General features: G+C 39.1%; 1 protein-coding gene and 1 non-coding gene across 2 annotated transcripts; one reads left to right on the top strand and one right to left on the bottom strand.

The window, feature by feature from the left end:
• Positions 1 to 4725: 4725 nt before the first annotated feature.
• LOC128283157 (small nucleolar RNA R71) lies at positions 4726 to 4832 on the bottom strand. The gene has a single exon (XR_008273498.1). It is a non-coding gene; the product is annotated as a small nucleolar RNA R71 (small nucleolar RNA).
• Positions 4833 to 20722: 15890 nt separating this feature from the next.
• On the top strand, positions 20723 to 22879 carry LOC108474875 (uncharacterized). Its single transcript, XM_017776913.1, has 6 exons — positions 20723 to 20857; positions 20927 to 21085; positions 21161 to 21671; positions 21762 to 21844; positions 21911 to 21984; positions 22192 to 22879. The coding sequence occupies exons 1-6, from the start codon at positions 20723 to 20725 to the stop codon at positions 22877 to 22879; spliced, it is 1650 nt and encodes a 549-aa protein (XP_017632402.1).
• The last annotated feature ends 399 nt before the right edge of the window (positions 22880 to 23278 follow it).

Raw genomic sequence — 23278 nt, 5'->3', positions numbered from 1 at the left:
TAGATGTCTGCAATAGTCCTTGTCCCTCTCACAGGCGCTTCATCAAAATTATCATCAACTGGCCCTTCTTGAGCTAGCTCCAAACTGCTGTCCAGCTGATCTTCATCAGTCAACTTTGCATCAGCATCATTCCAGCTCCATACTCTACCTTCATCAAACCTCACACCCCTACTCACTAATATATTCTTTGTTAAGGGATCATACACCCTGTAGCCCTTCTCAATGCTGCTGTAGCCAACAAATATTCCTGGAGAAGCCCTTCTTTCAAGCTTGGTTCTCCTCTCAGCTGGAATAAGGGCATAGCAAACACAGCCAAACACCTTTAGGTGTGAAACAGAAGGCTTGATTCCATGCCAGGCTTCAAAAGGAGTCTTTTCCTTTACAACACTGGTTGGCAACTTGTTGAGCTGGTACACTGAGGTACTAACAGCCTCAGCCCAAAACTTGCTTCATAGCTTGCTCTGAAATAGAAAACATCTAGCCATATCAAGTACTGTTCGATTCTTCCTCTCACATACTCCATTTTGGTGAGGAGTATAGACTGTTGTTAGCTGATGGTGAATCCCTGCTTGCTCGCACAGCTTCTGGAACCTTTCAGACATGTACTCAGTGCCATTATCAGTTTTCAAAGCCTTAATCTTAGAACTAGATTGATTTTCAGCCAATGCCTTGAATTGGCTGAAGGCTTCAAATACTTCAAACTTCTACTTCAAGAAATAGACCCAGCAAAACCTAGTCAGATAATCAATAAGCAACATAAAATACTTACTGTCATTTAAAGAAGTGGTCTTTATTGTTCCACAGACATCAGAATGGACAAACTCAATATTTTCTCGAGCCCTCCATGCCATATCAACTGGAAAAAGAAACCTGGTTTGTTTACCGAGCTGGCAAACCTCACAGATCGTGTCTTTGACTTTAAATTTCGACATGTCTTCAACCAGGTTCAACTTATGCAACTGATCAAGTGACTTGTAATTCACATGTCCTAATCTCTTGTGCCATTGAATAGCATCATCAACAAGGTTGGTGTAAGCCTTCTTTTCAAGTTGATTAACATCAAGCATAAAACACCTGTCTATCATTGTTATTGTGACCAACTCCTGACCACAAGAGTCTTCAGCAATGCATGAACCATTCTTAAAAGCAAGTGAGTAACCTTTTTCTACAAGCTGACAAACACTAAGTAGATTCTGATCTATGTCAGGCACAAAAAGTACATCAGAAATTACTTTGTTACCTGACTTTGTTTTGATTACCACATTGCCCCTGCCTTTGGCTTCAATCAGGTTTCCATTACCAATCCTGATCTTTGAGACAAAACTTCTGTCGAGCTCCTTAAACAACCTTTTATTAGCTATCATGTGGTGTGTGCAGCCACTATCCACTAGCCAGTCACAACTGACCTTACTCGAGGTTGCAAAATAGGAGGCTGTAAAAACATGCTCCTCCTAATCTTGAAGATCCTCAGCAGCCTTAGCTTGTATTTGCTGCTAAGCTTGTGCCTTCCCTTTGTTTTTGCACACCCTTTGAACATATTCCATCTGTTTACAGCTCCTACACTGAACATCTGGTCTGTGTCTGCAGTTCTTCTCCAAATGTGAATTCTTCTTGCAGTGAATGCATCATGGAAACCTCTTCTTCTCCGCATCTCTCCTTGATTTCTCCCTTTTATCGACCCAAGGTTTCTTCCCTTTTTGACCAGAACCTGAGCCTTCCTTGGCCTTTGCTTGAAAAGCACCTTCAAGATGCTCTTCTTGCCTGTTGGCCCTCCTTTTCTCAAGTGCATATAGGGAATTTACCAACTCAGACAATGAGATGGTTGATAAATCCCTCGAGTTGTAATGACCTTTTCAAAAACTCCGCTCTCACAGAAATTATCACCAAGGAGCCTAATGTTGTTGACTATGGCCATTATTCTGTCAGAGTATTGCTTAATGGTCTCTGACTCTCTCATCTTTAGATTCTCAAAATCCTTTCTAAGGTTGATCAGTTGTTGCTGTCTTATTTTGTCTGACCCCATAAACTCCTCCTCTAGCTTCTCCCATGCTTGCTTTGGTGAATCAAAAGCCATTATCCTTGTGAAGATCAAATCAAAGACCCCATTTTGCAAGTAGGCCATTGCTTTATGCTTCTTGGCACACTCTTCACTGTGTTGCTTCATTTGTGCAATGGTTGGATTGGCCCACAATAGAGGTGGTTCAGCATCATTTTCTACAACATTCTACAAGTCGTATGCTTGGAGATATGTCTTCATTTTTACTACCCAGATGTGGTAGTTTTCTCCAGCAAAAATAGGTGGTGGTGGTGGTGTAAAACTCATCCTTGCAGCAAACAAATAGACCAACAAAAAAATAGCTTCTGCTTATTTTCTCTCAAACACAAGTCACTCACAAACAACACACAACCAAGGTCATCAAAGACTTAGGCTCTTGATACCATTTCTTGGGTTTTTCACACAGGAAGAAAAACAGAACAAAGTCATCCGGATGAAATATGAAGCTTTTGTTGAATCTAGAGCAATAAAGTAATACTTCCGGATTAAGTATGAAATAAGTTTGAGATTCAAAGAAATGAGAGTTGCAAGGAAAGCAACCAAACAAACAGAAGCAAAAGGGATGAGAAATTGAGAGAACAAGAATTGGCTATTCTCCTTACATTAATTCATCAAGTGTAAAATGTACATATAGAGCTATTACATATGAAGAATAAGATTTTTGACTTGTAGAAGTGAACAAACATTAAATACATCCTAATGATAACCTAGGACCTGTCTAAAACTAGAAAGTATTTGACCGACTTTGTCCAGTCAAAAATGTTTTCTGTCAAACCATGTATAGGTCGTTTCTTACAAAAACATACTTCATCCAGACAACATACGTACATTTGTAAGTGCTGTATTTCATCCGGGTAACATACTGCTGTTTGTTGCCACCTTCAGCACTCCTCATTGGCTACAAGAAAGTAAACTCCAATTTGCTTCTTCAAATACTCGAACTTGGTGGCAGCTAACGACTTGGTCAAAATGTTTGCCAGTTAAACTTTTGAGCATCAATGGACCAAGTTGATCTCCTTTGACAACTCTGCCTCCCTCACAAAATGGTATTTAATCTTGAAATGCTTTGTTTTTCCATGAAACACAGGGTTCTTGGCAATTGCAACAGCTGATTAATTGTCAACTTTGATCTTTGTTGCTTCCAATCATTTAGCATTCAAGTTATTCAACAGCTTTATAAGCCAAATTGCTTGATTAACAGCAGTAGCAGCCGCAATATACTCAGCCTCTATAGTGGATTGAGCTACTGTCTGTTGTTTCTTTGAGCTCCAGCTAAAAACTCCTGATCCTAGAGTGAAGAAGTATCCCGATGTACTCTTCATGTCATCAACTGAGTGATAAACGCCAAATTATACATATTTATACCCCAAATACTTAGCATATTTATGGATGTTTATTACTAGATTTGTGGATTTTGGTGCTCTTAATCTGGTTATTTCATGTTTTGTACTCAGGAGAGCACCAAGAGTCAAAAGGAGCCAGAAATGAGCAAAAAAGGGACAAAACAGACCAAATCGAGAAGATGACACGGCCTAAGCCTTGCCACACGGGCATCTCACACACCCGTGGCCTTTGGGGGTGTCGACCAAGGTTTACACGATTCACACGGCCTGGCCATTGAGCCCACATGGCCTTGTGCAATTTAACGGAGCGAATACGGCTTGACAATCCGTCACACGGCTATGGCACACGGGCGTGTCCCTTTTTCAAAGAGTTGTATTTTACACGGAAAATGATACTTAGGGAGGAAGAAAGCTAATCCAAAGCCTATATAAACACCCTAAGTGTGACCTAATAAGGGGACTTCTTCCAGAACTTTTTTGGAATACAGAACCACACGCCAGGAATTACTTGAAGGAAGCTAGACGATCCATCCTAAAAGCCGGAGCTACTCCAAGACTAAAGATCTCTCTCAGAATTCCTTCAGGGGTTTTAGAGTTTTCTTCATTTTTTTTATTTTTATACTTTTGAGATGTACTCTTATTTTATTATGAACTAAACCCCTTAGATACCAAAGGGGGATAAAACCTATGATGGATCTTGTTATTATTATTTGAATTGTATGATAAATACTTGATTTGTTCTTAATTATGCGTTCTTAATTATGTGTTCTTATTCCAGGTATAAATTCATGATTTGGTGTGCTTATGCAGAGGAGGAATAGATCCTACCTAAGAGTAGATTTGGCATAATTAAGTGGAGTTGGTTGAACGCCTAGAAATAGGGTTACGAGATTTTGCCAGATTAGGGTGAAACCTAATATGAGAGTCCATAGAGTGATTTACTGCTTCTCTAGGGGTTTTAATTAAAAAAGAAATTTTGATTAATTCAACTGAGTTATTAGTCTCGAAAGGGATAATAATATAGGTTAGGGAATCTCACGGATCAAGTAAAGTGAATAAATCGTTTGGTTCAGAGTCAGATAACAAGTGAAATCTAGGTGGATTCCTCCTTAGGTGTTATCTTTACCAATTGCTTTTCTTCAAGTTTTTTTCCAAATTTTTTCTTTGCTTCAATTAAATTAGTTAATTAGTTTAGATAATTAGTTTAATAAACAAACCCTTTTATTCTTAGGTTAGATAATAAAAAGATAGTTATTACTAGTTACTACTTGGGATCAAATGACCGAGAAATTGTTACTAAAATATTTTCTGCCGGCTAAAATGGCTAAATTACGTAATGATATCTCTTCTTTTGTGCAGATGGATTTAGAAACACATTACGATGCATAGGAGAGGTACAAGGACTTACTGAGAAGGTGCCCTCACCATGGGTTACCGCTTTGGCTTCAAGTACAAACATTCCACAATGGCCTGAATCTCTCGACTCGGCAAATGGTTGACGCAGTTGCTGGCGGAACCATCAACAATAAAACACCAGAAGATGCCTATGAATTTATAGAGGAGATGTCACCGAATAACTATCAGTGGCAAGTTATGAGGACAAAGCCAATGAAAACAGCCAGTGTTTATAACATTGATTCAGTCACCATGCTCTCTAATCAGGTAGAACTTCTCAATAAAGAGATTGACGGTTTACTTGGTTCTACGCAGGTACATCCAGTAATGAGGTGTGACTCAAGTGGCAGAGGTGTGCATACAGAATACCAATCCTTCAATCCTACAACTGAAGAAGAACAAGTGAACTATATGGGTAACAATAACTTCCGATCTCAAAATAACCCATATAGTAATACTTATAATGCAGGTTGGAGGAACCACCCAAATTTCTCCTGGGATGGTCAAGGGAATCAAAAGCCACAAAATCCTCAGGGTTTTCAACAGTCACCTTATCAACAAGAGAAGAAACCAAACCTTGAAGAGATGCTTTCTAAATTCATCTCGGTGTCAGAAACCCGTTTCCAAAATACCGAGACAGCACTTAAGAATCAACAAGCATCGATCCAAGGACTCGAAACTCAGATAGGCCAGCTATCCAAACTAATCTCCGAATTACCACAAGGTAGCTTACCAAGTAATATTGAAACTAATCCGAAGGAACACCTCATTGCAATTAGTACTCAAAATAAGGAAGGATTCATTGCACCGGAGCCAGGATTACAGCAAGACAACGTGATGAACAAAGGTCGAGAAGAGGTAAACTATAATGATCCTAAACAGATAAGTACAAATCATGAACCTCGTGTGCCATATCCTAAAGAAATGACGAAAGACAGAACAAAAGAACAATTCAGTAAGTTTGTCAAACTCTTAAAGAAATTACATATTAACTTACCCTTTATTGAAGTTCTGTCGCAGACGCCTAACTCAGCAAAATTCTTAAAGGAACTTCTGAGCAATAAAAGAAAATTAGACGCACATCGTATATGGAACTCAATACAGTCTGCTCAACTATTCTAAAGAATAAGCTACCTAACAAATTGAAAGATCCAGGAAGTTTTACAATTCCTTGCTTAATTGGTAGTTTATCTGTGAATAATGCTTTAGCTGATCTAGGGGCAAGTATAAATGTTATACCGTATAAAATGTTTAAACGATTAGGTCTCGGTAAACCCAAACAGACTAGGATGAACATACAATTGGCTAACAAAACAGTTAGATTTCCTAAAGGTATTATTGAAGATGTTCTCGTTAAAATTGACAAATTTATTTACCCAGTCGACTTTGTCGTCTTAGATATGGATAAGGATAACGAGGTATCTTTAATTTTAGGACGACCCTTTTTAGAAACTGCCAGAACCATTATTAATGTAGGCACAGGAGAGCTAACACTTAGTGCAGGAGACGACACAGTAACACTCCAAGCACGCGATTCAGTCAAAACTTATAAGACTCAATATAAAGCTATAAAACTTGTCGATGATAAAATTAATATTCAATCATCCTTGCAGAAACCTCTTCGAACCAAGACAACGGAGACAGTGCACTATTATCAAGGAGCGAACAAAGACACCCATGAGGAACGAAGGCTTCAAATAGAAGAGCTAGATGAATGGCGAGCACACAAACCGAGAATACATGATAAACCGAAACTACTCCAAAACAAGCCCGATACCTATTCTAATCAATTTAAGGTTGGCGATAAAGTCTTACTAGATGCCGCAGATCCCCACATTGTCACTACCATACCAAATGAGGAAATCCCTCTTACGGTACTCAGTATTTTTCCATTCGGTACGGTAGAGGTGAGTTATCCCAAGTTCGACACTTTTAAGGTAAACAACACTCGATTAAAACCTTATTTTAATATTAAGAGCAGAAATAAGGAGTATGAACTCCTCAAACCACCATGATCATTCAATGGAGAGGTAAGTCGAGCTTAGACTATAAATAAACGCTTCTCGGGAGGCAACCCGAGTACTAACATATTTTTAATTTCTAACACTTTGAATCATTAACTTAATCTTTGAATTGCAAAGTTTTTCAGCACACACGACCAGGCACACGGGCGTGCCTAAAGCTGTGGCCAAACAGGTGAAGAGACACGGCCGTGCGATACGGCCGTGTGGAAGCAGGACATGATTTCCCCAAAACACGGGGTGCAATAAATCCCCACGGCCATGCGACATGGCCGTGGGTGAACTTGATAGGAAACCACAGGCGTGGGAATGGAAAACCACGGGCGTGCCAGGGACAAGGCTCAATTCTGTTTCTTCGACACGGTCGTGAGACACGCCCGTGCCGTTCAGCCGTGTACAATAATACACAGGCGTGCTACCATAACACACGGGCGTGGGAGAAGCGAACAAAGCTAGGCACGGCAGTGTGACATGGTCGTGTTCGACACACGCCCAAGACACACGAGCATGGGATAGTAGTTGGCACGACCTAAATCGCAAAATTCGAAAAACACGAGCTCACCCTCAAAGTACACGGGCGTGGCCCTAGACCCTGTGAACCTCCCCTATATAAGCAAACCACTGTTTATCTTCTTCCCCTTTTCAAAACCCTAGCTGAAATCTACCCTTCCCCATTCCCTAATCCCTATTCCGGCCACCATTCCTCAGATTCTCGTTTCCCCAACCCCCAAACCACCTTCAAATCCACCCCCCTTGCATTAATCCCCACTTTCCCCTCTCTATACCCTCCATTTTTCATCCATACAGCTATATCCCCACGTCACACGCCCGTGCTCGCCACCAACACGCCTGTGTACTGCCCTACAGCAGCCTTTGGTTCACTTTCTCAACCTTATTTTTCCAATTTGTGTTGCTACATTAGTATTCTACATGCTTTACATAGATATTGTTACTATTACAAATATGTTTTAAGCAAGTTAGGAATTCGCTTTAGAATTTTCTATATTTGAATTGTTTAAGCTACTAAATAGCATATACTAGTTTTAGGCCTCTTACTTAACTGCTGATGTATCTTGGATTCTATTAACGCTCATGTATTTTCAGGAACATTATGTCGTCATCGAGAGGTAAGAAGGCTAAGGTCCCATCCTCAAAGAGACGTAGGGGATCGAGTTCTTTTTCGGTATGTGCTACAGTCAAATTTCGGCACCCGTTCCTTGAATTTTCGCAAGCTTCGTAGGAGGAGTTATTTCAGATACTATGCACACGACCCCTCACTACAAGTCGCTGCATTGACTGGGCTACCGTCGAGCAAGTTCAGCTAGCTGATGCCATCCACGCCTTCCTGTCCACAGACCCATGGGAATGGTTCTTCGCTATTACTGAGCCCACTTATTTAGAGCTAACTTTAGAATTATGCTCTACTTTTCATTTACAGGTGGTGATGATAAACAATGATGACCCAGGCACCATTCACTTCCGATTAGGCGGTCTAGTTCGCGCGATGAGTGTCCAAGATTTTGGAGTCGCTCTGGGACTTTACACCGATGAGTTTATGGAGGAGGAAAATATGAATGCACTACCACGAAATATCCACATTTCTCCCTCCTTGTGCTGGAAAGCTTTGGCACCACTCTCTTCCACCTACGACCCCAGCCGCTCGAAAGCCTCAGTTCTCGCTCCTTCCCTACGCTATCTCTATGCCATATTGGCAAACACCTTGACCGGAAGGAGAGAGAGCACCAGCATCGTCAACATCCACGACGCCTACTATTTATGGTGCATGGCAACTGTACACGTGACTGACTTGGCATACTTCATTTCTTTCGCCATTCGCCATCAGACCGAGTGGCATAGGAAGGGAGTGATCTCCATCGGCCTCTACGTGACGCGCCTTGCCAGACACTTCGGCCTCCTCAACACCGTGGCCCAGTTGTCAGCGCTTACACTGATAGGTCAGATGTCCCCACAGGATATCACGACTATGTTACACATGAGGATGATCGAGCGCCAACGTGGGACCGATCCTCCTCAGTACCGTCTCTCTCATGCCATTAATGAGGAGGATCATGAGGACATTCCTAATGATGTTCCCCCATAGCATGAGGAGCCTTCTACCGCACCACTTAGGGAACAACCAGTTCATGTGGCTACTTCATTGGCACACCTTTCCGACTGACTCGCCACTTCGAGGAGTATTGCACTACACAGTTCGAGATAATTCATGAGCAAGATCAGCGACGGGACCGACAGATGGATGATATGCAGGCCATGATGCAACAACTGTGCCAGCACTTTCACATCGCCACCCTAGCGCCACCACTTGAGGGCCCCAGTGACGAGGATCATTGAATCCTCCTATCTTTTTATTCTTGTATTTATTTTATTTTATTTTTATTTTTATTTTTATTTATATTTTCATTTCAATTTTATTATTTTATTTTGAAAGACATATCTATATTAGTAAATTTTACTTTTTTTTTTTCATTTTCTGGTATTTCTAACAAGTAATCCCACTACGCTCTCTTCCACACCAACTCTTAACAAGCTCTTCATGATTCTACAGACTTTCAAGCAAAGCTGCTAGGAATATTTTACGGAATGAGGAAATAAATGGGAAACAATACCTCACGAGTACCATGTTCAACGCCCCAATTTCTTCATCTAGCCAAGAATAATGGCAGCTACTACTTTCCCCAAACACTCCAGCCTCAGAATCAAGCTCCGCATCCATATAACAGGGAGTTTCACCTCCTTTCCTCTTATGATTTTCTTTATTTTGAATAATCTATCTTTGTACATTTAGGGCAATGTACATCTTAAGTGTGGGGGGGGTGAAATGAAACCTAACTTTTTACATTATTCTCAAATCCCTGAATTTGGTCTTGTGCTTAAGTAATTTTCTCATAATCTTGATCGAATGAATTCTGATTGATCTATAATTATTGTTGATATGTCATGAATTAGACCAAGGGTATTATGCATGATTATTTGATTATAGGACCTTAAAGAATCGAGCATGATAAGTTGATATTTTTAGAAATAAAATTTTTAGACTATTTTTCCTAAATTGAGGTATTATCTTGAAATCTTAAGTATACAGGAATGACATCAAAACCGAAATTTTTGGTGAGATTTTTGAGCCTTTTGAGCATACAGCTTTCTTTCTTTCTCACTTCTTTTATGGTTTGAGTGTGTCAACGTTGAACTGTTATTCTAGAACTTGCTTCGATTATACATGTCGAGATCACACGTATGATTTGATATACTGAGATGATAAAGGCACTTAGGATTTAACCCATTTACTCCATAAAAAGCCTTCCCACATAATTAAACCCTTAGTGAACCCCTTTTGAGCCTACTAGCCTTTTTTATTGATTAACCTTCATCATTAACCCATTAACCTATTATTGTTGAAATCCTCTTACTTAATTTACTTTTTTTTATTGAGATTAAATTTAATATTGTTACCTCACTATGTTCACCATTTTTTGTTACTGAATCATGAAGTATGATTTCTATATTGTATTGACTTGATTTGTTCTTAAAAAAAAAAAGAAAAAACTCAGTATTATTATTGTAATTCTCAGCAAGCTAAAGTTGTCATGAACTCATGTAAAATAGTTCTAGATATTTGTTTGTGGTTCAGTAATTAAGTTTTTGATAGTGGGGTAATATATTGAAATTATCTCGATTCTAACCTTTGTCTCTTCAGCTTGTATCTATACCTGTAACCTAAACCCCATTATAACCATGCAAAGACCTTTTGATTAGTGTATCATATCATTTACAAGTGGTGGAGATTTGATTTTCATGCAAGCCTATGGTAATAACTTTTCATGTTAGACAATCGAGTGCTTAATCTTGAACCTTAAACACTTTGAGTGATTTGAGTGAATCTTTAGTGAGGATGTCATCACTTGTATATTTAGGACTAAAGTTAATTACTTAAAGGAAGGAGATTACCTATAATTTTGTTATCAAAGTATTCGATTTAGATTGTTTGAGGTTTTTAAAGCCCCTATGGTTGAATTCTCGCTGTATGATTTTCCGTGGAATAATTTGTAACATTATCAGTAATGCTTATGCGATTGAAAGGAATGAATTCTAGTAATAAATGAGAATTTTGCTTGAGGACAAGCAAATGTTTAAGTGTGGGGGTATTTGATAAATGCCAATTATACATATTTATACCCCAAATACTTAGCATATTTATGGATGTTTATTACTAGATTTGTGGATTTTAGTGCTCTTAATCTGGTTATTTCATGTTTTGTACTCGAGAGAGCACCAAGAGTCAAAAAGAGCCAGAAACGAGCAAAAAAGGGATAAAACGAACCAAATCGAGAAGATGACACGGCCTAAGTCTCGCCACACGGGCATCTCACACGCCCGTGGCCTTCGGAGGTGTCGACCAAGGTTTACACGATTCATACAGCCTGGCCATTGAGCCCACACGACCGTGTGCAATTTATTAGAACGAACACAGCCTGCAATCACGTCACACGGTCGTGGCACACGGGCGTGTCCCTTTTTCAAAGAGTTTTATTTTACACGGAAAAGGATACTTAGGGAGGAAGAAAGCTAATCCAAAGCCTATATAAACACCCTAAGTGTGACCTAATAAGGGGGCCTCTTCCAGAACTTTTCTAGAATACATAACTATACGCTAGGAATTGCTTGAAGGAAGCCAGGTGATCCATCCCAAAAGCCGGAGCTACCCTAAGACTGAAGACCTCTCTCAGAATTTCTTCAGGGGTTTTAGAGTTTTCTTCATGTTTTGTTATTTTTGTACTTTTGAGATGTACTCTTATTTTATTATGAACTAAACCCCTTAGATACCTAAGGGGGATAAAACTTATGATGGATCTTGTTATTATAATCTAAACTGTATAATAAATTCTTGATTTGTTCTTAATTATGTGTTCTTAATGCTTGAGTTAATATTCTGGATAGTAATTCATGATTTGATGTGCTTATGTAGAGGAGGAATAGACCCTTCCTAAGAGCAGATTTGGCATAATTAAGCGGAGTTGATCGAACGCCTAGAAATAGGGTTACGAGATTTTGTTGGATTAGGGTGAAACCTAATATGAGAGTCCATAGAGTGATTTACTGCTTCCCTAGGGGTTTTAATTAAGAAAGAAATTTTGATTAATTCAACTGAGGGTTAGACGTTATTAGTCTCGAAAGGGATAATAACATAGGTTAGGGAATCTCACGGATCAAGTCAAGTGAATAAATCATCTGGTTCAGAGTCAGGTAACAAGTGAAATCTAGGTGGATTCCTCCTTGAGTGTCTTCTTTACCAATTGCTTTTCTTCAAGTCTTTTTCCAAATTTTCTCTTTGCTTCAATTAAATTAGTTAATTAGTTTAGATAATTAGTTTAATAAACAAACCCTTTTACTCTTAGGCTAGATAATAAAAAGATAGTTATTACTAGTACTTTTGGGTTCCTTAGGTATGATATCCAGGTCTTGCCATTGCTATACTATTGTTCGATAGGTACGCTTGCCTTTTCTTTGTGATAATAGTTAGTCTAGGTTTGATCTTCATTATAAATATTTATTACTTGTTATGAATCATGCGATCACTGAGCCAGTCCAATCACTGTCTGAATAACCAACCAGCTTCAGTTCTTCTGCTCTCTCAAAATTCACATCATAGTTTGAGGTTCATTTGACACATCTTAAGAATCTTTTTGCAGCTTTAAAATGAGTTACATTGCAACAATGCATGAATCTCGATAGAAGACTAACAGCATACAAGATGTCTAGCCTTGTTGTTGTCAAATAGAGTAGGCAACCTACCAAACTACTATACTTCTTTTCATCTACACGATCATGCTCACTGATGTTTGAGAGTTTCTCTCCTACTGCAACAGGAGTGCTTACAGGCTTGCACTTTAACATGCTGAATTTGCTTAGAACTTTCTGTGTAAATGCTTGCTGGCTTATGAAAATGCCATGGTCACTCTGATTAACTTCCATACCAAGGAAGTATGTCATCAAACCTAAATTAGTCGTCTCGAACACATCTTGCATCTGCTTCTTGAAATCTTCCATCAGCTCACCCCTGCAACCAGTAACAAATAAGTCATCCACATAAAGTGAGACTATCAGCAAGGTTTCTTTCAAAGCCTTCTTCACATAAAGTGTGGGCTCACTAATGCTTTTCTTGAATCCCAGCCTTGACAGGTATGCATCAATTCTTCATACCAGGCCCTTGGAGCCTTTTTAGGCCATACAAAGCCTTCTTGAGCTTGTAGACTTCGTGTTTTTCACTAGCAACCTTAAATCCTTCAAGCTGTTCTATGAAGATTTTTTCCCTGAGAAATCCATTAAGAAATGCTGACTTTACATCCAATTGATGTACCTTCCATTGTTTTTGAGTAGCTAAGGCAAACAACAGCCTGATGGTATCCAACCTTGCAACAGGTGTAAAGGTTTCAAAATAATCAACACCTTGCTGTTGATTGTACCTTTCACAACTAGCCTGGCCTTATGCTTATTCAGAGACCTATCTGCATTGTTCTTAGTTCTGAAAACCCATTTGAAACCTATAATTTTTCTGTTTGCAGGTCTATCAACCAACTCCCATGTGTCATTCTTATGGATCATTTCCATTTTAGCTTCCATGGCTTTCTTCCATCATTCTTCTTTAGCAGACTCTTCAAAATTTGAAGGTTCAACTATTGCAACATTACATCTTTGGTAGATGTCTGCCATAGTCCTTGTCCCTCTCATAGGCGCTTCATCAAAATTATCATCAATTGGCCTTTCTTTAGCTAGCTCCAAACTGCTGTCCAATTGATCTTTATCAGTCAACCTTGCATCAGCATCATTCCAGCTCCATACTCTACCGTTATCAAACCTCACATCCCTAACCACTAATATTTTTTTTGTTGAGGGATCATACACCCTGTAGCCCTTGTTAGTGCTGCTGTAGCCAACAAATATTCCTGGAGTAGTCCTTCTCTCGAGCTTGGTTCTTCTTTCAGCTGGAATAAGGGCATATCAAACACAGCCAAACACCTTTAGGTGTGAAACAGAAGGCTTGATTCCATTCCAGGCTTCAAAAAGAGTCTTTTCTTTCATAGCACTGGTTGGCAACTTGTTGAGTAGGTACACTGAGGTATTGACAGTCTCAGTCTAAAACTTGCTTGGCAGCTTGCTCTGAAATAGCAAACATCTAGCCATATCAAGTACTGTTCAATTCTTCCTCTCACTTACTCTATTTTGCTGAGGAGTATAGACTGTTGTCAGCTAATGGTGAATCCCTGCTTGCTCATACAGCTTTTGGAACCTTTCAGACATGTACTCAGTGCCATTGTCAGTTTTCAAAGCCTTAATCTTACAACCAGATTGATTTTCAGCCAATGCCTTGAATTTGCTGAAGGCTTCAAATACTTCAGACTTCTACTTCAAGAAATAGACCCAGCAAAACCTAGTGAAATCATCAATAAATAGCACAAAATACTTACTGTCATTTAAGGAAAAGGTCTTCATTGGTCCACAGACATTAGAATGGACTAACTCAAGCCTTTCTCGAGCCCTCCATGCCATATCAACTGGAAAACGCAGCCTGGTTTGTTTACCGAGCTGGCAAACCTCACAGACTGTGTCTTTGACTTTAACTTTCGACATGTCTTCAACCAAGTTCAACTTATGCAACTGATCAAGTGACTTGTAATTCACATGTCCTAATCTCTTGTGCCATTGACCAGCATCATCAACAAGACTGGTGTAAGCCTTCTTTTCAAGTTGATTAACATCAAGCATAAAACACCTGTCTATCATTGCTACTGTGACCAACTCCTGACCAAAAGAGTCTTCAACAATGCATGAGCCATTCTTAAAAGCAAGTGAGTAACCTTTTTCTACAAGCTGACCAACACTAAGTAGATTCTGATCTATGTCAGGCGCAAAAAGTACATCAAAAATCACTTTGTTACCTGACTTTGTGTTGATTACCATATTGCCCCTGCCTTTGGCTTCAATCAGGTCTCCATTACCAATCTGATCTTTGAGAAAAAACTTCTGTCAAGCTCCTTAAACAGCCTTTCATCAGCTGCCATGTGGTGTGTGTAGCCACTATCCACTAGCCAATCACAACTAACCTTGCTCGAGGTTGCAAAATAGGAGGCTGTAAAAACATGCTCCTCCTGAGCTTGAAGATCCTCAGCAGCTTTAGCTTGCATTTGCTGCTGAGCTTGTGCCTTCTCTTTTTTTTTGCACACCCTCTCAACATGTCCCAGCTGTTTGCAGTTCCTGCATTGAACATCTGGTCTGTGCCAGTAGTTCTTCTCTAAATGTGAAGTCTTTTGCAGTGAATGCATAGTGGAAACCTCTTCTTTCTTGCTTCTCTCCTTGATTTCTCCCTTCTATCGACCCAAGGTTTCTTCTCTTTTTGACCAGAACCTGAGCCTTCCTTGGCCTTTGCTTGAAAAGCTCCTTCAAGATGCTCTTCCTACCTGTTGGCCCTCCTTTGCTCAAGTGCATATAGGGAATTTACCAACTCAGACAATGAGATGTTGATAAATCCCTAGAGTCCTCCAATGAAGAAATCTTTGACTTAAAATTCTCTGGGAGAGTCATAATGACCTTTTCAAAAACTCTGCTCTCACTAAAATTATCACCAATGAGGCTAATGTTGTTGTCTCTGGCCATTATTCTGTCAGAGTACTGCTTAATGTTCTCTGACTCTCTCATCTTTAGGTTCTCAAAATCCCTTCAAAGGTTGATCAGTTGTTGCTTTCTTGCTTTGTCTGACCCTATAAACTCCTCCTTTAGCTTTTCCCATGCTTGCTTTGGTGAATCACAAGTCATTATCCTTGTGAAGACTACATTAGAGACCCCAATTTTCAAGCAGGCCATTACTTTATGCTTCTTGGCACACTCTTCACTGTGTTGCTTCATTTGTGCAATGGTTGGATTGACCCTCAATGTAGGTGGTTCAACATCATTTTCTACAACATTCCACAAGTCGTATGGTTGGAGATATGTCTTCATTTTTACTACCCAGATGTGATAGTTTTCTCTAGCAAAAATAGATGGTGGTGGTGTAAAACTCATTCTTGCAGTAAACAAATAAACCAATAAAAAAATTGCTTCTGTTTATTTTCTCTCAAACACAAGTCACTCACAAACAACACACAACCAAGGACATCAAAGACTTAAGTTGATACCATTTGTTGGGTTTTTCACACAGGAAGAAAAACAGAACAAAGTCCTCCGGATGAAATATGAAGCTTTTGTTGAATCTAGAGCAACAAAGTAATAATTCTGGATTAAGTATGAAATAAGTTTGAGATTCAAAGAAATAAGAGTTGCAATGAAAGTAACCAAACAAAAAAAAGCAAAAGGGATGAGAAATTGAGACAACAAGAATTGGCTATTCTCCTTACATTAATTCATCAAGTGTAAAATGTATATATAGAGCTATTACATATGAAGAATAAGATTTTTGACTTGTAGAAGTGAACAAACATTAAATACATCCTAATGATAACCTAGGACCTGTGTAAAACTGGAAAGTACTTGACCAACTTTATCCAGTCAAAAAATTTTTCTGTCAAATTATGTACAGGTTGCTTGTTACAAAAATGTACTTCATTCGGAGAACATACGTACATTTGTAACTACTGTATTTCATCTGGGTAACATACTGCTGTTTGTTGCCACCTTTAACACTACTCCTTGGTTATTAGTTTATTTTTCTTCCCAATGAAATCTATCATGATTTGCATTGCGTCTCATTTGAAGATTCGCCACAAAAGCTGTATGCATCATGCACATATTGCATATAAATGTGCATCTAGTAGAGGGTCATACGAGTTTTTGGCCTGATAAAAATCCTATTAATCACATAGGTTGTTGTATTCACTGTATCAGCCCAAAACCTGTGAGCCACACACCTTTGCTGTTGAGCATCACCTTTGCCATTTCTTGCATAGTGTGGTTCTTGCGTTCCACAAGTCTATTTTGTTGTTGTGTCTTGCCAGCAGAGAACTCATGTTTGATCCATTTTTATTACAGAAATCATCAAAATCTTCACTCTTGAACTCGTGTCCATGATTACTCTTTATTCTTCTAATCATCCCAATGATTTAACCCTTTTCATTGTTGGGATTTTGGCAACAAAACAAAAGAAAAAAGAAGCTGGAAACAAATGCAAAGATAATTGAACAAAGATGAAAATTTGAAAACTGATTTTCATACGTATTTTCATTAAGAATAAAAGGAACAAAGTATGTTACATTGACAGATTCCTAATACATAATTGCTCCCACTAATGTATTGACTAAAAGAAAGCTTGAATTACACACAAAATGTAGCTGGCATATCAGCTATTACATCAAACATAAATCAACAACTAATCCTACCAACTTTAAATGCAAATTACAAAAGAACTAAATCAAGTTACAAATGAACAAAATGTTGCTGCTGCACTGTTTTGGCTTCCATGTTGGTTTGATGTTGCATTGCAGGCCAAAGTTCAACACTCCTCATTGGAGTATATGCAACAAACACCAATGCTTCTCGTTAAAGTATTAAACCTTGTAGCACTGAGAGACTTGGTTAGGATATCAGCAAACTGATTTTCTGAGCTGCAATGAACCAGTCTAACTTCTTTCGATTGTTCAGCCTTTCTAACAAAATGATACTTAATCTTAAAATACTTGGTTTTGCAATGAAAAACTAGATTTTTAGCTAGGAAATAGTTGATTGATTGTCAACTCTAATTTTAGTAGCTTCAGCTTGATCTTTATTCAAATCACATAAAAGTTTCTTAAGTCAAATGGCTTGATTAACAGCTGCAGCAGCTGCAATGTACTCTACTTCAACTATTGATTGAGCAAAAGTTTGTTGCTTCTTTGAGCACCAACAAAAAACCCTTGAAGCAAGAGTAAAGAAGTAGCCAGAAGTGCTCTTCATATCATCAATGGACCTTGCCTAATCACTATCAGAATACCCTGTCACCTTGAGTTCTTTTCCCCTCTCAAACTTCACTCCATAATTCAAAGTCCCTATCACATATCTGAGAACCCTTTTGCTGCTTTAAAATGAACAACATCGTAGCAGTGCGTGAATCTAAATAGAAGACTGACAGCAAACATGATATCAGGCCTTGTAGCTGTTAAGTAGAGCAAACAACCTACCAAACTTCGATACTCCTTTTTATCAACCCTTTCATGATTCCCATTGCTGGTTAACTTTTCACCTTGAGCCACTATCGTGCTAACAATTTTGCAATTTGACATGCAAAATTTGTTTAGAATCTTCAAAGCAAAGGCCTGCTGACTTATGAAGATGGCATTGTCTGATTTATTCACTTCCATACCAAGAAAGTAAGTCATTTCTCCTAAGTCAGTCATTTCAAAAATATCTTGCATTTGTATTTTAAATTCTTCAATTAGCTCCCTATTACTTCCAGCTACCAACAAGTCATCCACATATAGTGACACAATCAGCAGAGTTTCATTCTCTGATTTCTTCACATAAATAGTAAGGTCACTGATACTCTTCTCAAATCCGAGCTTAGAAAGGTATGTGTCAACCCTGTCATACTAGGCCCTTGGTGCCTACTTCAGACCATACAAGGCCTTTTTTTGCTTGTAGACTTTGTCCTCTTCATCAGGAACCTTGAATCCATTTAGTTGTTCAATGAATATATCTTCATTGAGGAAGCCACTTAGAAAAGTAGATTTGACATCCAGATGATGTACTCTCCAACCCTTTTGAGCTGCCAAGGTGAACAAAAGCTTTATCGTGTCTAGCCTTGCAATAGGAGCAAAGGTCTCAATGAAGTCGATCCTATACTGTTGGGCGTATCCCTTCACCACAAGTCTTGCCTTGTGTTTGTTTAGAAAGCCATCGATATTGTACTTGACTCTAAACACCCACTTCACACCAATAACCCTCTTTTGGTCTGATCTGTCAACTAATTTCCAAGTGCCATTCTTGTGTATCGTCTCCATTTCAGCTTCCATAGCCCTTTTCGAACATTCTTTTCTGACAACCTCATCAAAATTTGTAGGCTCAAGTATTGCAACATCACATCTTTGATAAATGTCAGTGATGCTTCTTGTACCTCTTACAGGTGTATCATCAAAATCATCATCAATTGGCTCTCTTTCAGCTGGTTACAAATTGCTGTCTTGCTGGTCTTCTTCACTCAAGCTTGCATCTTTTTCATTTCAATTCCATACTCTGCCTTCATCAAATTTCACATCTTTGCTCACCATGATCTTATTTGTCGAGGGATCACAGACCCTATAGCGTTTTTTGGTGCTGCTGTAACCAATAAAGATCCCTAGCATAGATCTTCTTTCAAGTTTGGTTCTGTTTTTGGCTTGAATGATAGTATAGCAGACACAACCAAACACGTTTAGGTGTGAAACTATTGGCTTAAGTCTGAACCAAGCTTCAAAAGGCGTTTTTTCTTTGACAGCATTGGTTGGCAGTCTGTTAAGTAGGTACACTGAGGTGTTTACAGCCTCAGCCTAAAAATTTTCTTGGCAGTTTACTTTTAAACAGTGGGCATCTTACCATATCAAGCACAGTTTGATTTTTTCTTTCACAAACTCTATTTTTCTGAGGAGTATAGATAGTTTTTTCTGATGGTGAATTCCAGCCTGCTCACACAGCTTCTAAAATTTCTATGACAAATATTTGGTTCCATTGTCTGATCTTAGGGCCTTAATCTTGTAGCCTGATTGATTCTCAGCTTGGGCTTTGAATTTGCAAAATGCTTCAAACACTTCAGACTTTTGTCTCAGAAAATAGATCCAACAGAATCCAGTGAAATCATCTATAAACAACACAAAGTATCTGCTCTCACTCAAAGAAAAAGTCTTGATTGGTCTACAACTATTAGTATGGACCAATTAAAGCTTGTCTCGAGCTCTCTATACCTTGTTAACTGGAAAAGGCAATCTCACTTGCTTCCCAAGCTGACAAATCTCAGAAACTTTTTCATTGACTTCAACCTTGTACATGTCTTCAACCAAGTTTAATTTGTGCAGTAAACCAAGTGATCAATAATTGACATGGCCTAGCCTCTTATGCCATAAACTAGCTTTATCAGCAAAACTAGTATAGGCCTTCACTTCTAACTGATTCATATCCAACACAAAATATTTCTTAGTCATTTCTACTGTGACTAATTCTTGACTAAGTGGATCTTCAATAATGTAGAAGTTATTCTTGAAAGCAAGTGAATACCCATTTTCTATCAACTGACCAACATTAAGTAGATTTTGATCTATATTAGGTACAAAAAGAACATCAGAAATTAATTTGTTACCTGAATGTGTATTGATCACAACATTACCCTTACCTCTGACTTCAATGAGGTTTCCATTTCCAATCCTGACTTTGGAAGCAAAGCTTCTATCAAGATTCTTGAACAGTCCTTCATCAGATACCATATGGTGAGTGTAGCCACTGTCTACTAACCAGTTCCTTCTAATTTTGCTTGAGGTTGCATAATAGGATGCAGAGAAAACATGCTCGTCCTGAACTTGTATATCGTCAGTAGCTTGAGCTTGATTTTGCTACTGAGCTTGTGCCATTCTTTTATTTTTACAAACCTTCTCAATGTGACCAAACTGCTTGTAGCTCCTGCATTGAATATTAGACATGTACCAGCAGTACTTCTCTATTAGAGTGTTAACGAAATTAGTTATGGTTTGTTATGAGGTGGTTAAGGTGATCAGCAGAGTTGTTAGCCAAATACTGTTAGTCACTCTCTTTAAATATCAAGTCATTGTACATAGATGAGACATGGTTAAAATACAGAATTAGATACTTCTCTTCAAGTTTTGAATTCTTTAGATATTTACCTTAGATTCTAAGATGGTATTAGTCGCCTAGTTCCTGGTGGTTGCTTCCGCTCCGACCTTATGGATCCGTCTATCGATTCTCCTTCTGGTGAATCTGCTAACATGCCTTTCTCTCATTTGTGGTTAGTTCACAGCTTTCCTCATCATAAAACAGTGAAATTGGATGAGACGAACTTCGTTCAATGGAAACTTCAAGTGCGTCTTATTTTTGAAGGCTATGATCTTTAAGGTTTTTTGGATGGTACTGTTACTGGTCTGCCGCAGTTGGTGCCATTGCCTGATGGCAGTCTTATTTCGAATCCAGATGCAATCTTGTTCACACAGCAGGATAAGCTGCTCGCATCCTGGCTCATTTATACAGTTAATGCTTCTTTGCTTTCCTATATCATTCCAACTAAGTCTACCTTTGATATTTGGAGTACTGTAAGTCATCTTTTTGTAGCGTCTTCCACTGAAAAGGTGTCTCAAATTTGACATGACCTTCATGCACTGAAGAAGGGTGGATCTACTATCAAAGAATATGTGTCGAAGATTCAGACTCTTTGTGCACTCCTTGAGTCATCGGGATCTAGTGTTTCAGTGGCTGAGAAAGTAGAGGTTCTTCTCGCTGGTCTTCCTTTTGAGTTTGACTTGATTTTTATGCTAGTTTCTATTTCATCGGAGTCCTTGCAGTTTAAGAAACTTGTTGATCTACTGATGGGCTTCGAAACTCGATTGATGCAGGCGATATGTGAGATCCCGATGGTTGCGAATGTGGAGGAAGCGTCTAGCATTATTGACTCTAATTTACGTGGTGCGCGTGAAGGACAATTCTTGTCGGGATTACGTGGTGGTCGAGGTTTTCGGTCTAGAGTGCAGTGCCAGATTTGCAGTCGTTTTGGCCATGTTGCACAGCGGTGTTACTACCATTTTGACAGATACTATGGCTCTCACATTGATGGCACTCCAGTCGCTGGTAGAGACGGATATGGTCGGTCTCGTGGGTTTGCTCCTGAGCAACGTATTGAGGGTAGATCCTGGGGGCCACCTTACCGAATGGAGTAAGGTAATTATTTTGGGTATTCCCAACCTAATTGGGCTGGCAATTATGATGGCCCAGGTTTTGATGCTTTATCACCACATGCTGTACTACATGGTACCCGCCCATATTATGGGGCATATGGTCAACTCTCTCGGCCTAGTGTTGGTTACGGGCCCTTACATGCTTTGGGCTATACTTAAGGGGACTTGTATGATGGTGTTGGTCAGCCAAATGTAGCAGGCCATTTTTCTAAGCCCTGTGGTCCACCTGCTCTGCCAGATGGGCCTGTTCGTGGTGCTCCGTATGTGTCTTAACAATCTCCTGGTTCTCCCGCTGCTAATTGTGTTGATATTGAGGGCACTTTGCCAACTGCTCCGACTGAGGTTCCATGGTGAACTAAGCCTCGTGCTCGAGTTTTTGATGTTGACAATTCGCAATGTATTAGATTGCCCAGGATTCCTAATTTTCATGCTTCAAAATTTTCAGATACCTCATGATATGACTCCAGTTGCGGTAGTGGTGATCTATATATTCTTACGCCAGTTGGGCTTACGTCTTGGTACCCGGATTCTGGTGCTTCGCATTATGTGTGTCAGAATGTTGGCGATTTAAATGCCACCACTCCGTATTTTGGTACTTCTGAACTCTTAATGGGTAATAGGGCTCCAACTAAGATTACATCTGTTGGGGACAAGGTCATTTACACTCTGTCCAAGTTGTTACGTCTGACAAATGTCTTGTGTGTTCCAAGCATTCGTAAGAATCCCAAGTCTGTGTCACAGTTTACTGAAGATAACAACATGTTTTTTGAATTTCACCCACTCTATTGTGTTATTAAGGATATCCAAACGCAGGAAATATTGCTGTGGGGCCAAGTTTGTGATGGGCTCTATCATTTTTCAGTTGACGTTTCTATTCCGTCTACTACGACCTCTAATGTTCATAATGTTGCTCTTCATGCTAGTTCTTCTATTTCTTCTGATGATTTTACTTTGTGGCATAATAGGCTCGGCCATCCGTCGTCTAGAGTTGTTAATGTTGTTTTAAATAAACGTGGCATTGTTGTTGATAAGAAATCTCTCTTTAATGTTTGTATTGCCTGTCAAAAAGGAAAATCCCATAAATTGCCCTTTACTCATTCTAATACTGAATTTGTGGAATTGTTTGAGTTGGTGGTTTCTGACTTGTGGGGATAGACTTTTGTTGCTTGTGAGGGGAATTTATATTATGTATCGTTTATGGATATGTGTAGTCATTTTACATTGGTATATTTAGTTAAAAGAAAATGTCAAGCACTTGATTGTTTTCTTCAGTTCTAGAAATTGGTCGACACTCAATTTGGGAAACGTATTAAGAAGTTTCGAGTGATTGGGGAGGTGAGTTTCGGGTTTTTGCCTCCGTTCTTGCTAATCAGGGAATTATCCATCGTCTGATGTGTCCTCACACCTTTGAACGAAATGGGGTTGCTGAACGTAAACATCGACACATAGTGGAAACCGGACTCACATTGTTGGCACAGGCTAATATTCCTATGAAACACTGGGGATATGCCTTCTGTAGTGCTATTTATCTTATCAACTGATTGCCTACTTCGG

The sequence above is a fragment of the Gossypium arboreum genome, chromosome 10 (genome assembly GCF_025698485.1).
Source record: "Gossypium arboreum isolate Shixiya-1 chromosome 10, ASM2569848v2, whole genome shotgun sequence".
NCBI lineage: Eukaryota > Viridiplantae > Streptophyta > Magnoliopsida > Malvales > Malvaceae > Gossypium > Gossypium arboreum.
The sequence above is the reverse complement of the archived record's forward strand: the minus strand, read 5'-3'. Positions and strand labels throughout refer to the sequence as shown.